The 20,649-nt window shown below is 53.6% G+C and overlaps 1 protein-coding gene across 4 annotated transcripts in view; it reads right to left on the bottom strand.

Annotated features, from left to right (window-relative positions):
- Positions 1-2,341: 2,341 nt before the first annotated feature.
- Positions 2,342-20,649, bottom strand: part of SNX19 (sorting nexin 19) — a 41,090-nt gene continuing 22,782 nt past the window's right edge. For 2 of the 4 annotated variants that reach the window (XM_066981050.1, XM_013188512.3), the window contains one exon: positions 16,773-20,425. In XM_066981050.1, coding sequence (XP_066837151.1) covers positions 20,290-20,425 — 136 coding nt within the window. In that variant the 3' untranslated portion in view covers positions 16,773-20,289. Of the gene's footprint in view, positions 2,386-5,262; positions 5,356-15,333; positions 16,355-16,772; positions 20,426-20,649 lie in introns of those variants that run through there. The other 2 variants (XR_007163151.2, XM_048063278.2) reach the window with 2 other exon arrangements.

The following is a 20,649-nucleotide window of genomic DNA, read 5'->3' as shown; positions in this document are numbered from 1 at the left end:
AATATCCAGAGGAACCCCGCCGACAGGAATTTTGTCAGTGGGACTGCAAGTCCAGCTTGCTGTCCCCAGAACAACAGCACAGAGGGGGACGGCTGACCAAGTACAAGGCTATGGGCATGGGACACCCCTCACCACGCAGGAGCGAGGGTCTGGCCCTGCACATCAGGTCAGGCTGGGGTTTGGGATGGCACAGAAGCTGCTGACGGTGACAGGGGGCTGTGCGGGGAGTTGAGAAAGAGCAGCAGCACTCAGGCAGTTCAGAACGCGATTTTTTCTCAGCGTATCACCTTACTGCTGCTCCGCAGCCTCCGAGGCAGGTCCTCCCAGCCTCTCCGCTTCCAGGGGCAGGATGGGGCCTTGCAGCTGATTTCAATTTGAAGCCCCCACCAGGGGATAACGTTATTGCTCCGCTTTCCCTGTGTGTGCTGCCTGGCAGGGGCTCCCCGTGGCAGTGCGAGGCCACTCTCCCTCCACACCCCAGGGCTTGCGTGGGACTCGAGCCAAAGCACAGATCTCTGGGAGCTTCCCCTCAAGATTTTAGGTGAATTTCTGCCTCTGGGGTGGGAAGGCGAGGCTAACATTTGGTCTCTGCCACCAACACCAGCCCCACAGGTGCCCAGATGCATCCTGAGCACTAGGACTCCCAAGACATGTCTCCGCACCTCCTTTGGGCCGTGCTAGCTCCAGAGAAACAGCAGAGCCCCGGTCCGTCAGCTCCGTTTAGTTTTGCTGCAGGCACATCTGATGAAGCAAAGCCAGGGGTTATGCTCCCCATTACAAAGCTGGAAATAAGGTTGCAAGGAAAAAAAAAGAAAAAGAAAACACAAAGCAAACACTGTTCTAGGATGTGCCTGTCATCAAAATGCCTCCTGAGCCGTTTCCACCATCACCTCCCTAATGCAAGCAGTGTTTCTGAGCAGTGTTTCTCCAGCACCGACCCCTCCCCACCTTTACTCCCCCCCCCCGGCCAGCACTGACCCCGCTGCGTGCCCCCCAAAACGCCCGGCCCCTGCTGGCTCTGAGCCCCGCGCGGCGTTTCACGAGGGAGAGGAGCGGGGCTGCCCCTCCTGCTCGGGGGACTCTTGGCTCTGCAGGAGCAGCAGTCGCTGCGCGCACATTTCACCGAGCCCACGGGCTCCCACGTCCTCTCAGCACGTTCAGAAACAGCTGAGCAGTTATTCAGGAGTCTGGTCCAGATGGACTCCTCCCTTCCTGTCCTCTGCCTTCCAGAACGCCCGTCTCTCCCCTTGGAGGAGTCAATCCCTCACCTACAGCAAAGGCTCTGGTGAAAGAGCACGAAGGGCTGTCATTTCTGGTGAGGACAGGAGCCCCTACAGCCTCTCCTGAGGTCGCTGTTCCTCACCAAGCCTCCAGGAGATGGGTCCTGACGGCGGGCTGCCCTCCCTGCACATCCCACGAGCTCCCTCCCGCTGTCTCCAGGCGGGACAATACGAGCTTACTGCTGCCTGCACGCTGCTCTTGGGCAACTGGTTTCTTTCTCTTCCATTCTGCAACCCTCCGAGGCTTTGCTGTGTGCACAGAAGGGAGGACAGATGTACAGGCAGCCCCCGGCGTCCCGCAGGACAGCAATCGCAGGATGAGGTAAGGCAGAAGGCAGTGGGTGCTCGGGGCTGGGGGCAGGACAGCTGTAGCTGTTCCCAGGATCTGCAGCGAGCTAATTGAGAAATAGCAGAGTCAGACCTAAAGGAAAGCTGGGCATTCACAGCCAAGAAAGCCTAACTGCCTTGGAAGAAGCCCTGGCCTTTGTTGCACAATCTCTGCGCGAGGCACTCACTGTACTTGGAGAGCGAGAGTCCAACGGGGGATACGCGGACGCGCTCCCCCTCGCTCAGCCTTACACAGCCCGAAGCACAGCTCAGGCCTCCAGCTTCCCACCTCGCAAAAAAGCACGGCCTCCAAAAGCCAGCACTGCAGCTTATCCTGCACAACTGCCCCTGGGGAACGCGGTGCAGGAAGCAGCAGGATTTCAGCCTCCCTCGGGACTCAGGAGAGCCAAAGGCACGCAGCACCCCCTAACTCACAGAGCTGGGTGGCCTTCGAAGCCTCTGGTGGGGGTCAGCATCCACGAGGACCCCAAGCGTGACTTCCACAAGGAGACTTAAATACAACCAACCTCTAGGTAAATAAAAGCTAGTTTGAAGCATCACGACATTGAGCAACCCAGCCTCATGTTCACCCAGGCAGCTACAGCTGACGAGGCGTTTGGAGAAAAAGGCAGGTTTATTCCCAGCACCCAATAAGTTCATCCAAATCCTACCTTGCTGTACGCGCACCCAAACAGCAACTCAGACCCAGGCAGGACCTCCTCCTCTGCTCCAGGCTGCTGTGTGATAGCTCAGGATGATCTGACCTTTACAAAAGGACCTGGGAACAGGAGAAAGAAAGGCAAAAGCCTTCAGAAAAATGCAGGCATAACACGCTCACATCCTCCCTGCTGCTTCTCAAGTTTTTAATTTCCTTTGTCACCACGTGTCTTACCACAGATACGACGCCAAACACACCAGGGGAACAGCTTCTCCCATCCACACCTTCAAAAATTCAGCCTTGGCTCAGCCTGATTTGTACAAACCCCACGGCCCCACACCCTTGGGAGGACAGGTTAACCGGATCACAGGGCTGAGCCCCTCTCCTCCAGGCGGGACAGCTCACTTCGTCAGCCCTCTCCCTCCTTCGTGGTTCCCAAACAGCCCCAGGTGGCTGAGGGAAGTGTCCCGGAGACACACTTTGAAGCCTCTGAGGCTGACCGATCCTGGAATCAGCCCTGTATTTTTACACTTTATTAATTGACCTCATAAAGCTTAGAGAAAGCACAGGGGGAAAGATCTTATCGGAGTCGCAGCCGTGCACCTGGAAGCGCCCACCTAACCACCTGCCCAGCTCGTGTACGTGAGGCTCCCTTCTTGTTTGCACCGAGACGCCCACAAAACTACAAGATGAACGATTGCAAACCAAAAGGGCGGGGGCTCACTTCCAGCCCCAGCAGCGGGCTGTAAACAAAGGCTGCGTGTGCACGCACACGCACACGTACGCGCGCGCACACCAAGCACACGTGCGCGCCATTGTGTGCAAATTATCTGTCTTCCGTTTGTGTTTGCCTTGGCTGCACAGCCTGCTCTTGGCGGGCTCAGCCAGCAGATATCCAGGCTAAGATAAACACCAGACAGCTGCTGGGAGCCAGAGAGATTCTGGTGATTAACAGCTGCGTGGGGCTACGCAACGGAGACCCCCGACCCCCGCGCCCGCGAGCCCCGCAGAACAGGCTGTTTCTTCTCAGTTTGCCGTTTGTCAGGAGAAGGCTGGAAGCGATCAGAGGAGATGCTCTGCGAAAGCTGCAGGTGGGAAAGCCGGCGAGGAGAAGCCGCTGCCCCAAATATCGTCCCTTCCGCAGCCCTCTGGCCACGGCGGCGTGTTTTGGCTTTGCCAGAGCCTCTTCCAGCCCCGACTGCAAGAAGGGAACTGCTCAGATCGAGGTTTCTTGAATCTGTGAAGAAACAGGAAATAGCAAAGCCTCTTCTTATGGCACCGGCGGCTTAACACAACCAAATCCTGCAGGTTTTGCAAACATTTCGCTGTGGGCCTGATGGAAGAGGGCTCTCCCCCACTTAACGCAGGCGTGCAGCAAGGAGGCAGGTGTGGGTTTGGGGACAGGAGTGGGACCTACACGCAGGGAAGACAAAAAAACACACCGTTACCCCTTGTGCTAAGAGGGAAGGGGATGCGGAGCTGCTCATTTCCAAAGGGCACAAGGACGTTCCCAGCCTGGCGCCGTGGCCGCAGGGAAGGCCGCTGTCTGTCGGGAAGGGGAGCAGCAGCCGATGGGAATCCAGCCCCAGTCCGGGACACCTCGCACACGACTGTGGAGCCAGAGGCACTTTGACAGAGGAAAGGGGCGAAAAGTAGGAAGTTGCTCACAATGCGACTATAAAAACAAAGTCGAGGGATTAGTGGATAATGTGTGGTCTGAGGAAACAAACACGTCTCTCCATAAAGACCCTAGTTCAAATAAACCGGTGCTGCTGTCATTAAACCCCACCATCTGCACGTCTCTTCTCCACCGGGGTAGCGTGAAACGTAAAGGGACCGCTGAGAGGAGAAACAGTCCCCGAGCACCATCCCGTGGGGCACTTCAAAATCCAGATGTGGCTAACAGGCACCGTGACTTGGACTCGTCCCTGGATAACATTTGTACTGAAACTGAACGTCTACAGCTGAACGTCCTAGAGCTTTTACGCAGGAAGCCCGAGTTGAAGGGGCTGTGCTACAGCAACAGCCTCTGGCCTTCAAAATCATGAAGACACAGACCTTAAAAAGTCAGTGGGTGCGTGGGGAGATGGCTGGTTGTGGCCAAGGCTGGGCCGTGCCCTGTGGAGCTCTCCTCCTCCTCCTCCTCCTTTCCCTCTCCGCTCCCAGCTCCCTGCCTGAGCGCAGTGGGCAAACCTCTGGACCTGAGGAACCAGGTCGGGAACGAAACCCCCTGAGCTCGGTGGGGGAGTGGAGACCTCCCTGGCTCTGCTCAGGTCGCGCTTTCACGCCTGATTGCAGCTCATCAAGGCCCGAAGCCTAATAATGAAACAACCGAGGCTGGGAGCTCCCTCTGACAGCTTAACTGATGGTTGTAATTAGGGACTAGCCCACACAGCTTTTCATTAGCGCCGCACCGCGCAAGACTTATTATGACTGTTGGGGAGAGACTGTGCTTGACGTGCAGGAGAAAGGCATCAAGGCCCCCAGCCTTCAGGGGAGAGAGGCACAGAAAGGCCTGGTGCAAACAGGGGGCTCTCTGTACGCTGATGGATTCCTAAATGGCCCTCAGAGAGATGTGTGTCAGGCACCCCGTCCCATCACAGTGGTACCCGAGTTCCCGGGGTGGGTGTGCAGTGCGTGGACGTGGATTTACATGCCCACAGCGCGGCAGTCTGCTGTGCAGCCAGGTGTGCGGTGTCTGCAGGGAGAGCCAGATGCCGTTCTTAGCCAAGACGCGTGCTTTTCGGTGTGCTTTCAGCGCAGAGCGGTTTCATTTACATGAAGTTTGGATTCCAGGTACGTCCATTTCACTGCACGTTGGATATTCATCATTTTTAAAACTCCTGCAGCACCCTGATTATTCCCTAGACACCGATGACCGCAGGCAGCCTCTACGTCTCTGCTTCTTTCTCTCCACACAATCGACATGTCCCTGGGTCAGCCTGACCGCCTCTTCCCCTAATCCATGGTCACTGCTTTCAGCGATGATTCACTTACCAGCCTTCTCCGAGGACTGGATAAGATCTCCCGCTGCAGTTGTGGTGATGTTGGGTAGCCGAGGTGTCTGCATCACTTCCCCTGTTTTGTTCCCTGAAAAATTGAAAACATTTTGAAACATGGGAAAAGAGGAACCACACTGTGGAAGGCACTCATCTTCTAGATGGCAGATAGAACAGAGTCCTCTGGGGACCCCGCTCTCCTTCCCCCTTCTGTCTTTCCAAGCAGAACCTGCTTCTCTCCCCTACACTGCAAAGAGGGGTTTGGTTTTTGTCAGTTCGATTCTGCAGCCTCAATTTTTCTTACTCCTGGGCAATGTCTGCTCTTCTCATAGCTGTTTTATAGAAGAACTTGTGATTGTAAATGGCAAAGTGAAGGAAAGGGAAGTAAACTGGTTATTGTGCTAGAATCCCTCCTGGCACTCCTCCCATCTCTATTTTCTCTTACGTTATGAAGCTGGAATAAATCAGAACAAACTTCCCTGAAGTGAGCAGTACACCGATAAACTGATGAAAGGGTATCGCTGAAAAGCAGGATCAGCACTCCGGTCCCTTGCACTCGTATAAAAAGGTGTAGCCCCATGCAAGCACCAGAGTTATCCCAAACTGCAAGTGGTGGGGAAGGAGAATAGACTCAGAGTGTTTATTAGCAGTCATAACCTTAATCAAATAACACTCAAGGATACATAAAGAAATCTGTTCCACTGCAGCCTCCCAAGCCAAATAAAGGAGTAAATGGGACCTCTATCAAAAATCCCTTTTAAAACTCATGCATGTTGGGCTCTAAAAAATATCGCCACTTCTTGGGGAGCAGCCAAAGCTCCAAAGGAGCCGCCCTAGATCAAACCAGTGGCCCACTGTGCCAGGCACTCAGTCTCCTGCTGTAACCAACCTTGATGCACTGGAGGAAGGTGATGCCCCTGGGTGAACCTGGCCCCTTGGGCAGCGGTGTCCCTGTGCGGAAGGAGGAGGATGGTGCCCGTGAGAGCACCAGACCAGCTCCGAGACCTCAATCTCCCGGTTTCACTTTGCATAGCAGGAACCTCATTCAATCTTTTTCCCCCATCTCTGGGACTGCTTTAGTCAACGTTTACATATTATGTAGAACTACATGGGGAAAAAAAAAAAGAAAAGAAAAGAAACAGACTCTGTGTAATAGAGGTGCTTGTAAATAATCACTGGCCTAATCCCCTTTGACAATGAAAGATATCCAACCAGAAAATGCTCAAGTCTGTAACTCAACCTGAAATTTAAGCACAAGGAAGTAGTGTCAAAAGGGGACTTGGGTTCCCATAAAAGCCTCTCTACTTCCAGACCCTGGGCCCCCTAGCCAAAAAAACAGAGCAAACTTCCAGACATAACATCTGAGAAGTGCAGGCCTCACAAAGGGACTCGCTAACCTCCGCCGCAGAGACAACCACCAGGAAAAGGCGCGGGGCGAAGGAAGCCTTCGAGCCCAGATGAAGTGCCTGCCAGGGAAGGGAGGCACGCTTTCCATCAGGGATGGGGCAGGCTCTGGTACATTATCCCACGAGGGCTGCTGAAAGCCCTCTCAGGGGAGCTGTTTGAAACCAGGCTGGACAAAGCCCCGGAGAAGTCTCGTGGCTGGAGTTTGTCCCCCGCTCTTGTGCAATTCCCCTGAAGTTGATGCACGGCAAAAGAATTTAGCTCAGGGTAGGACGAGGAGCCCCTGGGCAACGAGAGGTGGATTAAATAACCCTAATTATGGTCTCGGGTCTCTTTTTTGATTGCTTCCATCCCACTGAGGATACAGAGTGTGTGAGGTCCGGCTCTGAGAGGTGAAGCGCTCGCCCTGCAGCCTCAATAACGGTGCGGGCAGTGAGTGGGAGCGCTGTCGGCAGCTCCGGGCTGTGCTCACCAGCATCCCTCCGAGCAGGGCTGAAAATCTTCCCAAAGGCAGCACGCATCGGCTGGGGAACGGGGGGCACCCAACAGAGGGGGTGCTTCTGTCTGTGAGGACGCCTGAGCTTAATCAGAGAAGAGAAGCAATAGGAGCTAAATGCTGGGCTACTTTTAAGAGCAGAGGGCCCTAAGATGTCCAGGGCTAGCTGTCCTAGCTAGATGTCCTAGCCTGCTTTATTCCCTGTCTCAGGGAATTCCCTGCCGCAGGGTGCTGATGCTGCCAGAGCCCCAGGCCAGGCTCCTCCAGCCCCGAAGCACCGAGGCAGGCACCTGCCAAGGGTGGCTCAGGGCCCACCCTCTCCACGGTCCATCGCAAAGAGCCCTCGTGGAGGCAAGAGCCTGCCATGCTATCGCTCTAGAGGGCTGCCAGACTTAAACAGGAGGGCTGTCTCCATAGCGCACACAAATATTTTCTCCGAGCGAGGGACCAGCTGGGAATGTGTGACCACCAACCACCACCCAGCTCCGTTTGGAAGCTGCTAACATGCTTATCTCCGATTCTCACATGATCTCAGGTGCCCCCCTAGCTCAAGACCCTTATCCAAGGCAGGGTGAACCAAGGCTTCAGCTTGCTCTCCATTGCCTCCAGCTCTCCGGCAGGTCTCTCTGTGCTGCTGCTGGTCTGGAAACGCTTGCACGCTGCACCCTCTGCCTGCACGGAGAGCACTGACACCCTGCTGACGGAGAAGGACCAAAAGTGCTGGGAAAACAGGCAGTGGGTTACAGAGAGCAAAGCTGGTAGTGCTCAGCTGAAGGGCTTCATGGTTTCCACGAGCGGTGCTGGCTGCACTGCGTCTTGCTTTACCCGGAGCCTCGAGACGCGAGACGCCACCGGTATTAAATTTCTTCCGCATGGGACAGGATCCTTCCCCGATACGCTGGGGAGTTTCTCTTTGCTCGTCGGGAATTTTCCGATGAGCTGGTTTCTCATCGGAAAATGCCGATACACTGAAATCAAAGCTCTTTGTGGGAACGTACCAGTTTCAGGGAATCTTTCATGGGAAAGTCGCCTTCAAACCCTGGCCGGAGCTTTCCGCTTGAGAGGCGCGAGCCAGAGCGTTCCCATCACCTGGCTGAGCTGGTGCCCCCGGGATGGGGACACCCCCACCCCTTTATTTTCTTTTTCCCATCTCCCCACCCCAAGACGTCTCACCACGAGGCTGATAAAAACGGAGCCCCAAGACAATATTTTGCCTCTAATAAACCCCACAACCCTCAGAAACGCAGACCCCTCAGCCCCGTGGGCAGGACATTATCCTGGGACACGGAGAAGGGCACATCTGGACGTGACATCGTGTTTGCAGGCACACGTCTTGTCCAGTTTTCCTGGGAAAAGCTTCCCAGAGCCCTGGGTTCGCCCTGAAGCAGGACTGGAAACGGGTTCAAATTAGGGAGAATTAAAATCACCAGGGAGCTGGACCCCGTCCTGCGCAGGGCTCCAGCTCGCTGGGCGGTGTGGTGGCACGGCGGGGCTCACCGGTGTCCCCCTGGTCCCAGGGGCTGTACCCTGCCCCTCGGAGGCTCTGCGATGGCTGAGACAACAGCACCACCCCGTGCCTCTGCCTGGCTCGGGGAAAAATGGAAGGGACGGCCCCAAAGCTCCCTCTTGCGGCTTCTGCAGCGAGGAGGCAGGAGGAGGGATGGGGACGAGGATTTTCAGGAGGTGTGGGCGAAACCAGCCCCTGCAGCTTCCCCACCCAACGCATCCCGGCTGCATTTCGGAGAAACAGCTCCTGGGCACCGCCTGCTCGCTCCCTGGGCACCCCAACTCCATCCACAGCAGACAGCCATCCACAGCAGGGGGTCCCCGCCAGGGCATTGCGCAGGCAAGGGTTTGTCCTCCAGGCAGGCAAACCTGGATTTGGGAGCTCAGACCTGCTGCCACAGAGCATGCAGAAGCCCCCGGTACATCACTTCAAGAACTACCTGGTTTTGCTAAATTCATTACAGAAGAACCAGCTGAAGGGCTGCGGTCCTTCAAGAGGTGTTCAAAGGGAGGTGTCGCCATCCGCGACTTGCTGCTGCGGTGCTGGGGCCTGCCAGCGACAACCCTACGGGCAATTTAACCTAAAATGCCAGCTTCTGTGGCGGTTTTAGGCTGGTTCAGGAGGATGCTCACTGCAAACACGCTGTCGCAATGCTGATAGTGGCTGCAAGGCTTTCAGCACTTGCGGTTTGGAAGCTGGCACTTTTAACCGATTCAGCGCAGGGCTGGGGGGGATTTGTCCCTGCTCCTTCCCCAGCAATTTATTCCCCTGCTGCAACTGCTTTCTGAATTCATGTGGTGATGAAATCAGGTCCTTCTGAAGTTGTTCCCCGGAACAATCCAGAGGGCTGACGGATTGCAAAACCTCCTAGTGCCATCTTATCTGCCGGTGCTGGTGCCACACTCCAAGCTAAACACAGCTGCCGCCAAGCAGCAAAAGCTGAACTTTTTCTTAAGGACAAGATGATCTGCAGAAAAAGTGTAAGGAACTTTTTGGAGGCTGTTAGTAGCTTTAGTTGTAGCTTTGGCTCCATCCTTGCCACCCAAGAAAGGCAACAGCAGCAGTCCTCTCGTGCCAACCTTACGCCTGGATGCTTCAGCGTACCTGACCTCAGTTCCTCTCTCATTGCCTAATTCTTCTCCCAAGCCACAGTAAAGAACAGTTTTCAGCCCCGTTCCCCTTCTTCCCTCCACACAACCCAACTTCTTCGCTCCCCGCCAGCCATCCTCCATCTCCCACGAGCACGGGGCCCTCCGCAGCTCTCCGCCTCGGTGGAGACATTTTGCCGGGGCCGCCCGCCAGCATCTCACCACGCTCGAGTAGCGCGAGCTCGGCGCTGCGAGTTCAGCCTGCCTTCCCGTCCCTCACCACGCAGGCTGAACTTTCCAGGGAATATCGCGCCTGACAGCGTGCCAGCCTTGTTGTTCGCTATCGATGAGATAATGTCTCTTAAATCTGGATCTGTGACGCGAGGGCGCTCAGCCCCGTCTTGCCTGCGGCTGCATTCCGGTTTCGGGACAGAAATGACCAGGAGAAATATGAGAGGTTAGTGACATTCTTGGCTTGGAAATCATCAGCCTGTCGTGGAAAGGAATGCGATCAAAAAGAGGCATCGCTGGTGTTTATTTTCAAGCCCTCGATGAGTGATGCACTTGAATACACGCTGTTCTAATGCAGTGTTTGGGCTACAGGTGAACCTTGCCGAACGGGGTGAGACAGGTTATTTTTGACGGAGGAGCATATTGGGTCAAGAACTGCCCCTAAAAAGGCTCACAGTGCATCGTGCCTATTTATACCCCGGATGCTGTTTTCCTCAGGACAGGAGAGCCAACTGACGGGCAGGCATCCTGCTTCTCCACGCAGGTGGCGGCAGGAACATTGCCCAATTTCAGGTGCCTGCCTCGAGGGATAGGGGGAGTTCAGCCCGGCCATTGGGGTTGCTTTTGACATGCACGTGAATCTGCAAGGATGTCTTTGTGCTGAAGCGTGCTGAAAACGACAGCCATATGCTGCTCTGTTAGAATGCACTTGCTCGAAGAAAAGCAAAACAAAAGCTTAACACAGCTCGATGGAGGGCAGGGAGCCCGGAGCAGTCCTGGTTCAATAAGGGCACGTTGCCTTTTGGTTGGCGATGAAGCACAATGCCGGGAAGGCTCTTTACAAGTCAGACATGATGGGAAAGCTCAGGTCACTTAGTCTTTATCACCCGTTACAAAAGGAGCAACAAGAAGCAATCTCCGTCCTGTCAGAACTATTCAGTTGTTCCGACAGCTCTTTTCCTAGAGGAGCGACTTCCTCTCCCCAGGCCACATCCAGAGGGGCAGAGGAGGCGATGTGGGTGAGAAACAGCGTGCTGTTTGGGCTGCTGGTTGCAGGACATGCACGCTGGAGAGGAGGGAAGCATCCAAGAATTTTTATTGGCCTAATCAGACAAAAATGTTGACAAGATCCCTACCGACGCAGGAGCAGGCTCCCATTGCACAAACGAATTCCTCGAACGGCCCTGACTTCTCGCAGAAGATAGCATCAGAGCATCTGTCGAGATGAGGAAATTACAGAGCTTTGAAAGGCCTCAGCTCCCCCAGCGGCTGTAAACACGGGCAAACTAGAGAATATGTTGTAGACAGCATCCAGCAGCATTTTCAGCGTCTGTGGCTGCAAGAAACGAGTTACAAGCACCACCAGCCGTCAACAAGAGGGCACAGCCTGGGTAATAACAACTGGGGAAGAAAGCCCTGCTCGGTTCGGGGCGTCGGGAGCATCCTGTGCCAGTCAGACGTGGGAAGGATGAGCCACCAGCCTGGTAACCTGATCTTAAGTAACACAAGCTCAGCTCACGTGGCTCTTCCTCACCGTCCTACACAGCAACAGCTCCCGAGGCACCCAGGAAAGGCATCGCTCCTCCGGTCCTTTGGGACAGGCCTCTGGCGGTGCTGTGCCCGCCACTGCCTCACAGGAACCGAGCGGGGCTGCTAAATACCAAGTCCTTCCCATGAAGCTGCCATCTCTAATCCCCACGCTGCCTTCTCTTTTCACACACCGGCGGCTGAGGCCTTTCCCCACTGAGAGGGGCTTTCCCCCCCCCCCCCCCCCCCCCAGTTCTCCCATCTTATTGCTCCCTCCCACTCGCAGCTGAGAATTAAAAGACATAATAAAGGGCTCTTGAACCGGAGGGGGGAGCGTCTGGGGTGGGGGGGGAAAAAAAGCAGGTCCCTTGTTCGAGCCCGGGATTCATCTGCCTCTCCCCGCGGAGATGAAGAGGCCCTTTCACCCCAGCAACCAGAAGGTTGAAGCTGGATATGTGCTTACGAGCAGGCCGTGGCTGGGAGCTGCCAGCCTGGGGCCGGACCGCGGTGACATTTCTACCCCAGATTAGCCGGCACGGCGCAAAACGCATTAGGGCCCCGGCCGGGGCGGTTGCTGGGGAGATTGCCCCTTCCTTCCCAAGGCCGCACGCCTGGGAGCGAGCTGCTGTAGCTATGAAACGGGGCACGCCGGGGCTCCGGCCCCTTTCTGCAGATGAAGGTTAATGAGAGGCTCCCCGTGCCCACCGCGCGGCCAGCAGGCCGGCCGGAGGTGGGAGCCCAGCGCCTCGCATCTCCCCGCTTTTGTTCCCCGCTTCTGCCCGGCGATTTTCATTACAAATATCCTCTTATCGGGAGGGAGAGAGGGGGGGGGCGGCCCACACAAAGAGAAAAGCTGTAATTACAGGGCTCGGGCTTCCCTCGCGGAGGAGCCGGGGGGATTCACAGGGATTCGACATGGCAGTGGTTCACACGTACGGCCCCTCCGGGGGCCAGCTCCCGTTTCGATTTCATTATCGGCAAGCTGGGCTGCCGGGGGAACTTTTGCCCCGAAACGAGTTCCCAAAAAGGGGACAGTTGCACTTCTTTTATTCTTGCTTGGGAAGCAATTTTGCTGCTTCCCCCCAAAGCCCCCGTGGCCGCGGCGGTGCGCAACGGGAGAGCACAAATGGCCTGAGCCGGCCGTGCTGCGGGCAGCAGCCTGGGAAACCTTCCTCTGTGTGGTCACCACCTGCCTCAGCAAAATCTGGAGGTGCTGAATCAACCCTTTAAACGTCTTCCAACCCCGCACACGGCTTGTGCAGGCTGCGCTCTCAAGCTGCTTATAACGATAAGCAAATTCTCTGTTCCTCCTTTTACAAGGGAGGTAAGAAACCCCACGTACAAATGGACGCACGTAAAACCTTGCAGAACTGAAAGTTGGCTTTTCGTGCTCTCTCACGTAGGTATTGCACGATTTTCATCGGTTCAAGCTCCCTGAATGGGTTAGCACGGCACCACGAGCTCTGCAGTCCTTCACACACCGCATTAGGATGGCTGCACAGCTCCAGGTTAGGCGCCCAGCCCCATTTTACATGGAAGTGATGCCCTGGCGAAGAACAACCGGGCTGAATCGATGCAGGAGGTTGGAGAGAAGAAGAAACCAAAGTGCCTCCTCCGCCCTGTATGAACAGCAGACACCTTTCCTACTCGCTCACGCATCCTCGCATACTGGACACAAACTTGAAAGAGGGAATGTGTGAGGGTAATTCTGCACCATTCCCTGGGGAACAGACCTTTAGCCGAGTTTTTCTTCCTCCCTGGTGCTTAGCCAAGAACTCTGGGACATCTGCAGGACACCTCTCGGGGCAGGACTGATGATGAGAGACAGAAAACTCCAACGGAAAGATGCTTCTGCCATTAGCACATGCACTTTTAGGCGAGCTACCCCTATCCTTCGTGTTTTTATGATGTGTACAAGACAAGGAGCAGCACACTGCCCCACTCTGCAGTCCCAGAGCTGATGTACAATCCTTTGATGACAAACACTAAGAAACCCCTGTCATGGACAGGGCCCCATTGTACTGGAGGCCATTCCTGCCCCTCAGCTCACACACCCAACATCCACCCGTGTACTTCTAGCTGCCTGCACCCACTGTTCCTGGGTCAAAAGCAAAGCGTGAAGTCAGGCAGTAAGTTAGGCTTCAGGTACCCCCAGTCTGCTACTAAAAACCAAGTCCCAGGTTTATGTCTTGCCTCCTTGTAAAGACCATGTGCAAAATTCAGGCCCAGGCTCTGCATTCAGTTTCCAAACAGAGCGACTTTTGCTTTGCTTCTGTCTCTTAATTCCCATCGTCTTTTCTTTCTCTCCTTATTTACTTGTTAATTTCCATGGGTCTTAATTTCCTGCCCACCGAGCCCCGCTGAGCCCAGCCTCTGCCTACACGGGATTGCACGCCACAGCCCTTCCTTCTTCAGGGAAAGGTCAGGAACAGGGGTTTAGTGTGCCGAGAAGAAAGGCAGCAGCAGACAGACAGAGAGCACTCATAAAGATCTGGCTGTGAGCCTCTCTGAGAAAATGTCAGGTTGGGGAGGCTATAATAGCTTTAATCTGCGCTACAAGGGGATTAAAAGACTCGTTCTCACAGGACAAAAAAGAAAGGAGCAGAGCGGAAGGAGCCGAACAAGGGGAGAATGAAGGCTGCAAGGGGAGGAAAGGAGAAAGTTAAAGAGCTCAACTATAAAGAGCATCGGGATTTAAAGAGCTCCGTCTTCTAGCGTAATAAATGTGAAGTGGCCTGCATGGAAAAGGGGCTTTAGCCAATGGCTTTGCTTTTGCTTTTTCACACTAAGCACACACACTTCATCCTTCTTCAATCAAGGCAACTTGTTATGTTTGGCTTTGTTGATTTTCAGGGGCAAAGGAGTAGGAGGGGGAAACAGAAGGTTAATGAGGCTCTGCCAGATGCGACACTCGAGAGGAGCGGTGGGCATTATGTATTTAAACAGTGCTTTATGGTCTTTGATCCTCACCCCTGCTGTCCCTTCTGCAGAACGTCCCTCAAGCCCCCCTTGTCCTCGGGGGCCACGGAAGAGCAAAGAGGCCTGGGAACAGGAAGGAAGTAGGGCACATTGTGGGATGCTCTCCTCAAGTACTGCTTGAGCAACCTTTTCAGGCGCTCAGCGAGGCCAGGAGATGAAGAGAGTGTAATTGAAAGGGTAAGGAAAGAAGGCAACTTTAAATACCTTTCAGAGGGAAAAACCACCCCAATGCATCCTTTGCAGGAAATGTAAAGGCCAGCGAGCCACCAACATGGACAAGCAAGCAGCTCCAAAAGGGAAACGAGGTACTTAAAGCCAGCTTTTAGTATTGCTCATGTATTGCAGGAAACAGGGTTTCTTGGGGCTGGATGCTGAGCACAAATCGAGGCTGAACTGCCCCACTAGATGAGCAGGGACATTTGGGCATATTCACATGAGGACACTGCCGCTGTGCTCCTCAAAGACAGGAGGTCTCCTCCTTGCCTGTATGTAAGGACATACTCGAGCCTTCAACAACTTTGAAGACCTGGCAAGACAGGAAGGTAGAAGAACCCCACAATGTTAATGTTTCCTCCATTAACACATACACCAGCCAAAGGCCCTCTGAGAAGGAAGAGGGGGGTTTCTAACTGTCCACTGTGCTAAACAGGACTGTAACACTTGCTCTGATCATTTATGCTGTCTACCTTCTCTGCTCAGCAGGCTCAAGCACCAGGGAGATGCTCCAGGACAACACCAGGCACAGTTAAATGTCTATGCAGGTCCTCTCAACTATTTTAGCAGCTCAGCATAGCAGGGCGAGCCTGCTGTACACAAATTGTACTTGGGAGGAGAGGGGGAAAGACTTTGTAATATAATAAGCAAGCTCCAGACAGGAATTAGAGCATTGCATATCCAGTGGAGACAGGGGGCTGGAGTGGCATTAAGGTAGGAAGAATATAATCACCTGAACTGGACTGCAGCCAGGATAATGGTATTAATATATTTCAAGAAGTCAGATGTGCCAAAGCCTGGATTTTACATTTAAATGCAGAAGATGGCAAATCACAGCATCCTGATTCCATTCTTCCAACGTCTGGCTGGAATAAAAGCTCTCCTGATGGGTTCTCACCCTGATGCCTACTGCCTGTGGCCACGACAGGAGACCTCACCCTGAGCCGTGTCTGGGAAGGCTGATGCTATCCCAGCACAAAGCCCTGAAGCTACCGATGCTCTGCTACAGGGCACACAGCGCTGAGGCAATGCCTGCACCATTTGGCACAGAAAAACGCACATCCCAGTCCCCACAAGTCACCTGCAGGCACTACAGCCACGCTTGGTCACAAATAGTCACAAGCAAGCTCTGCAGAGCATAGCTCCTAGTTCGATCTGGTATCAATTACCCACTGTTCTGCAGAGATAAATGCTTAATCTGCTGGCTGTTGATACTGGAAAGGGACCAATCTACCCTGGAGTGGATATTATACAGGGGAACTTGGCTTCAGCTATGATCCCTGCTTCATATGCTGTACAAATGTTCACCAGCTTGTAGGTAATGGCTTTCATAGGGTGTACTGGATCTTTCTGTGGCAGAGCTAATCTAGAATAATACATGACCCAAGCATTCATTGTATCAGGTTTTTCTTCCTTCCCAGTATTTTTATTTTGCTGTAATATTTCAACTTCCATGTGGAATTTCTTTCAGACATTCACCCCTATTTCCTTATAGCTTACCAGATTTCCTCCTCCACGACTGGTACCAAGGTGAACTTCCCAAGCAGCAGGGCCCCTTGCTTATCGGGGTGTCTTTCACTTTCTTCCAGGAGAAAGGCCATGAGATCTCCACACTGTTCCTCTGGTTTCACACTCACCAGGAAGCCTAAATCAAGAAGTTTGCTTGTCAGGGAGAAAGAAGCAGTGATGTCGGTACCAGAGGAGGAAAACTTGTTCCCATTTCTGACCAAGCTGCCTAGGACACTGGTCTTTCCCACATCTGAGAAGCCAGGGCTCTGCAAGCTGTCCCAGGACTGTGCTCCAGCTGGAGCCCCCCCCTACTGTGGTCACAGCCACCCTCACTAATGCCACCGCGTGCCAGGAGGGCAAACCACTGTCTCAGACCCGCTGCCACCAGCCCCGCCACCCCGGCCAGGCATCTCAGGATGCGACAAACACTCAGGGAGATGCCTGCCCCAACTCTCCCCTCTCCCAAATGGGCTCTCTTGCCTCTCCCCAGCTTGCCCTTTTCTTTCCAAGCGCAGTCTCTTGACAAAGGTGATTTTTAAATCCAAATGCAGAAATCGTTTTGAAATGAAGTATTATTGTACACAGAGTCAGAGCAGAAGTCACAGGTACTTGGAGCACCAGTTTGCTCCCCATTAACCACATAACAGGTTCTCAGACCAGCACTCGTCGGTACAGACCACAAATAGCTGATACAGGGGTTTGAATACAGGGAAGGTGACAAGGATTCAGTGCACAGTTGCATATTTTTCCCATTTTTATTTTTTTTTCCAAAAATCAAGCTCTAGCTCAACACAACAACTACTGTTCAGCTTACAGTGATGCCTTGAAGCTCCCTGGTTCAAGCCTTCTACACAGATCTGTGCAGAAGAAGGGAGCTTGCTGGAACAACTGTGGGAGCTTGACACACAGATTGAGTTAAAGGTTTTTGCTGGCCTTGTTTGTTTTACCAAAGCAGCACTTCCAGTCATAGTCCAGAGAAAATAAACTTCCAGCCCACCTGATTAAAGAAGCTTGCCCTTGCCACTGTTGTGCTCAATTTAATCTGAAAGCTACAGCGAGACAAAAAACTGTCATTAGGTTAAAAAAAAAAAAAAGCTGATTTTTTTATTGGATTTTGTATTGCTTAACAACGAGATACAGAGAGGGGCTACTTGTTCCTATACTGTTCGTGGACAGCTTCATCTTGGCTGTGAGAACGGACTAATATCTATGAAGGAGAGAATGGGAGCTTGAAGCCTGGCCAGTGAGAGCCTGAGAAAGGGCTCTGGCAATCCTGGTTTCTGTTTTCCTTGCTCTAAGAAAAGAAAGGGGGTTCAGGAGATTAAAACACAGATCTCACAATCCAAACTCCTGTGGTCTGTTCCCGACTCGGCTGCTGACTTGAAGTGGAAGCAAGTAAACTCGCTTCATCTCCCTGTGCCCCAGCAACTGCCAGGTGACACAGAGATGCTGCTACTTCACCGTGTGAGCAAGTTTGCAAAACGCAGGGCTCGAGGCCCCTGCACGAAAGGTGCAGAGGATGCACACACCGAGTTGTCTGGTACAGCCACAGGTCATTGTCACAGCATTCCAGCCAAGTGCCACCTCTCCAGCTATGCTCCTCGGAGCCTGCCAGAGGAAATCACAAATTATTTCCACCAGGAGGAATGAATATTGAGCTGCTTGCATAATGCCGGAGGTCAGGGTGAAAGGCAGGCATATCAGGGCTTCCTGGCAAAGGGGAAGCCTAAGCTCATCCTTCTGAGGACAAATGCAGTGTCTGTAAGGATTGTACTACACCTTTGTCCTCACGTGGAGCTGGCAGTGTGGAGTTTGCAACCATCTCTGAATGATCCTTCTCAGCAGTCTCGTAATGATATCCCCTACTCAGTGACACACTGCAGCCTTGGTGCTGTAAAGTTCCTGAAAAAGCAAGAGCAAGCAAGCACACCACGAGCATCTGGGAAGCCACCACGCACAACAGATCAGCCATCCCTGGCTGATGGCTCCTTCTCCTACTGCCTCCTCGAGGCAGGAGATACAGGAATGGAAGTTGTAGGAAAAAAAGAAGGGAATCAGAACCTGGCAGTGAAAGAGAGGGTGAAGAGGGTGCTCCAAGTAGATATTGTGCTTAAGGGTACAGGGGATTCCTGCTTCCCGACCTGCTGCTTGGCCATTATTCCATATGCAACGTCTTCCAGCACGTTGTCTGATCTGCTCTTATGCTACATAACTCTCTCCTTTTCCAAGCAGGCAGGCAAGTCTACCAGCTCAAAAGTGTCATTGCTGAGAAACGGCTCCGATAAGCTGTGCAAAACTGCTTTATTTCATTACATTGGGTTCTGCCTAGTCTTGGGTACCCTTGGAACTTCCTAAAATTACACTTCCTGGCAGCAAGCTATTCCTTCCCAGCATCTACCACACACCACGGGCACACACACAACAGAAGCATGCAGCAGCACACAGAGAAGTGTCCACTGTTAAGCAGCTGTCCCTGGGAAGAGCAGAGGCTCTGCTGTCAGCAGTACGCGTGTTGGAGCTGCACGACCTGTTCTCCAAACACGCCACGGAGTATCCAGCTCCAAGAAACTACGCAGGCTGCATGAAATGCACCATTTGGTACTGGAATGTGGGAACTAGCTGTGATCCTGCGAGCTTTTCTCTTGCAACATCCCCTCTCAGTGCTTTGATCTGCTGAGAGCACCAGGAGCAGCATGCCCGTGATTAGCGAAGTCCAGCGCTGGTCAGTCTGGTGATCCACATCCTGGGGAAATACAGACAGGTCTGTCTGTTGGTGCGTGTTTTCCTTGTCCATCTGCCATGTCACGAGCCTGACAGCTGGGCAACGTAAGCTTGCAAAACCACTCAAGTCTCGGATGACCCGGAAAGGCAGCTGTCAGACCGACGTGCCTTTCTGCGCTGGATGGCACTGGACAGCCTGAGCTGACAAGCTTCTTGGAGCAGTCTGCACACAGCTGTTCGCAACAGCAGGCACAGCAAACCAAGGCATAGTGAGACAGCAGTCCGAGTTAAGGTGGTGCTCCCAGGGCCATCTTACCAGCTGCATTCCCAGAATATGCATCCAGCACTCCTCCTGGGCTCAGAGGTGTTCGCTCCTCTCCAAGAGCTCGCTGTGACAAGCACTTTGGGAGCGGGTTTACTTGCTATGTGTCACACATGGACAAGCCCCCTTTCTTCTGTGCCTTCCAGATGAGTCTCTGGGACTGAATTCAGCAGGCAAAATACATGGGAATCCTAAAGTCCAGCTAAGCTACCATTCCTCTTCAGCATGGGGATGGTTCTCTTTTCCAGGACCATAGCCTACCCTACTTGCCTCCTACTGTTCAGGGAGCAAAAGATGCCAGAACAAGACCATGTTGGAGGGGTGGCAGCAGGAGCCGACTTATCTTTGTCCCTAAGCAGCTTTGATTTCTGCACTGCTTCCCACTGCCCAATTCTTTGGGCAATGGGGGTGGGTTCCTGACTGACTTCAGGGCTCCTGTCACATCTCCAGTGCTCCACTCTCTCCCTGTCTTCCTTCTGGTAGAGCAGGTGGCCCTGTGCAGGCATGAGGCAGGCTGCTTAACACAGCAGGGACAGCATTTGGTCCTCCCTTCACCTGTCCTGGAGAAACACCTAGCAACAAGACACCAGCATGCCTCTACATGCCAGCACCAGGTGGAGCTTGAAGCCCCAAAAGCAAAGCTCGTGTGTGCCACCTGCCTTTGTGTGTATGTTAGGGCTGTTCAGACACATGGGGCGAGACATGAAACCCAAACAGCATCTGCGGGCAGCCTGCACATACTTCTCAGGACATCCAGCTCCACAGAAGTCAGGCATCTTCAGTTCAGACTCTCCACCAAGTCAGCGATGGAACAGACACTACACAGCAGAAAAACCTCTTCAGCCACTGACAGCGGGCTTGATTCATCACCCAGTCAAAACAGAGAAGCCTGGAAGCAGCCTCATTTAGCACTGGCTGGAAAAATTCTTTACAAGAAGCTCCCAGACATGTTCAGTAAGCACTGAAAATCAAATCATCCCATGCCTGTGGCTTCTTCTCTCCTTCACTGCTGGCTACACCAGCCCTCGTTAATGCGCTGAAATGCCTGCTTTCTCCAGGCCACTAGAGTCAGACGGCGCGACAGCTGCGGTCTCGAGCTCATTACTGGAGCCCTTCAGAACCAAGAACTCCAGCAGAATGTCCAAGAGGCAGAAAACCAGGTGCCTGAAATGGAGAGAAGACAAATCTTAGCCTGGTCAGGGCACAGCGGAGCTGGGAGATCAGCTCCAGACGCACAGGAGCCAAAGGAAGGCTTGTACCTTCCTCACGCAAGGAAGAAATACTCTGCCTGCCTTCGTGAGACAGACGAAAGATCTCATACCCTACAAGAAAGGTTTCAAGGGATGGTTCGGTTTCCCCCCACCCTCCCAAACCAGCAAGTGTTTGGA

Source organism: Anser cygnoides, chromosome 21, assembly GCF_040182565.1.
Source record: "Anser cygnoides isolate HZ-2024a breed goose chromosome 21, Taihu_goose_T2T_genome, whole genome shotgun sequence".
NCBI lineage: Eukaryota > Metazoa > Chordata > Aves > Anseriformes > Anatidae > Anser > Anser cygnoides.
This window is presented reverse-complemented; position numbering and strand designations above follow the sequence as displayed.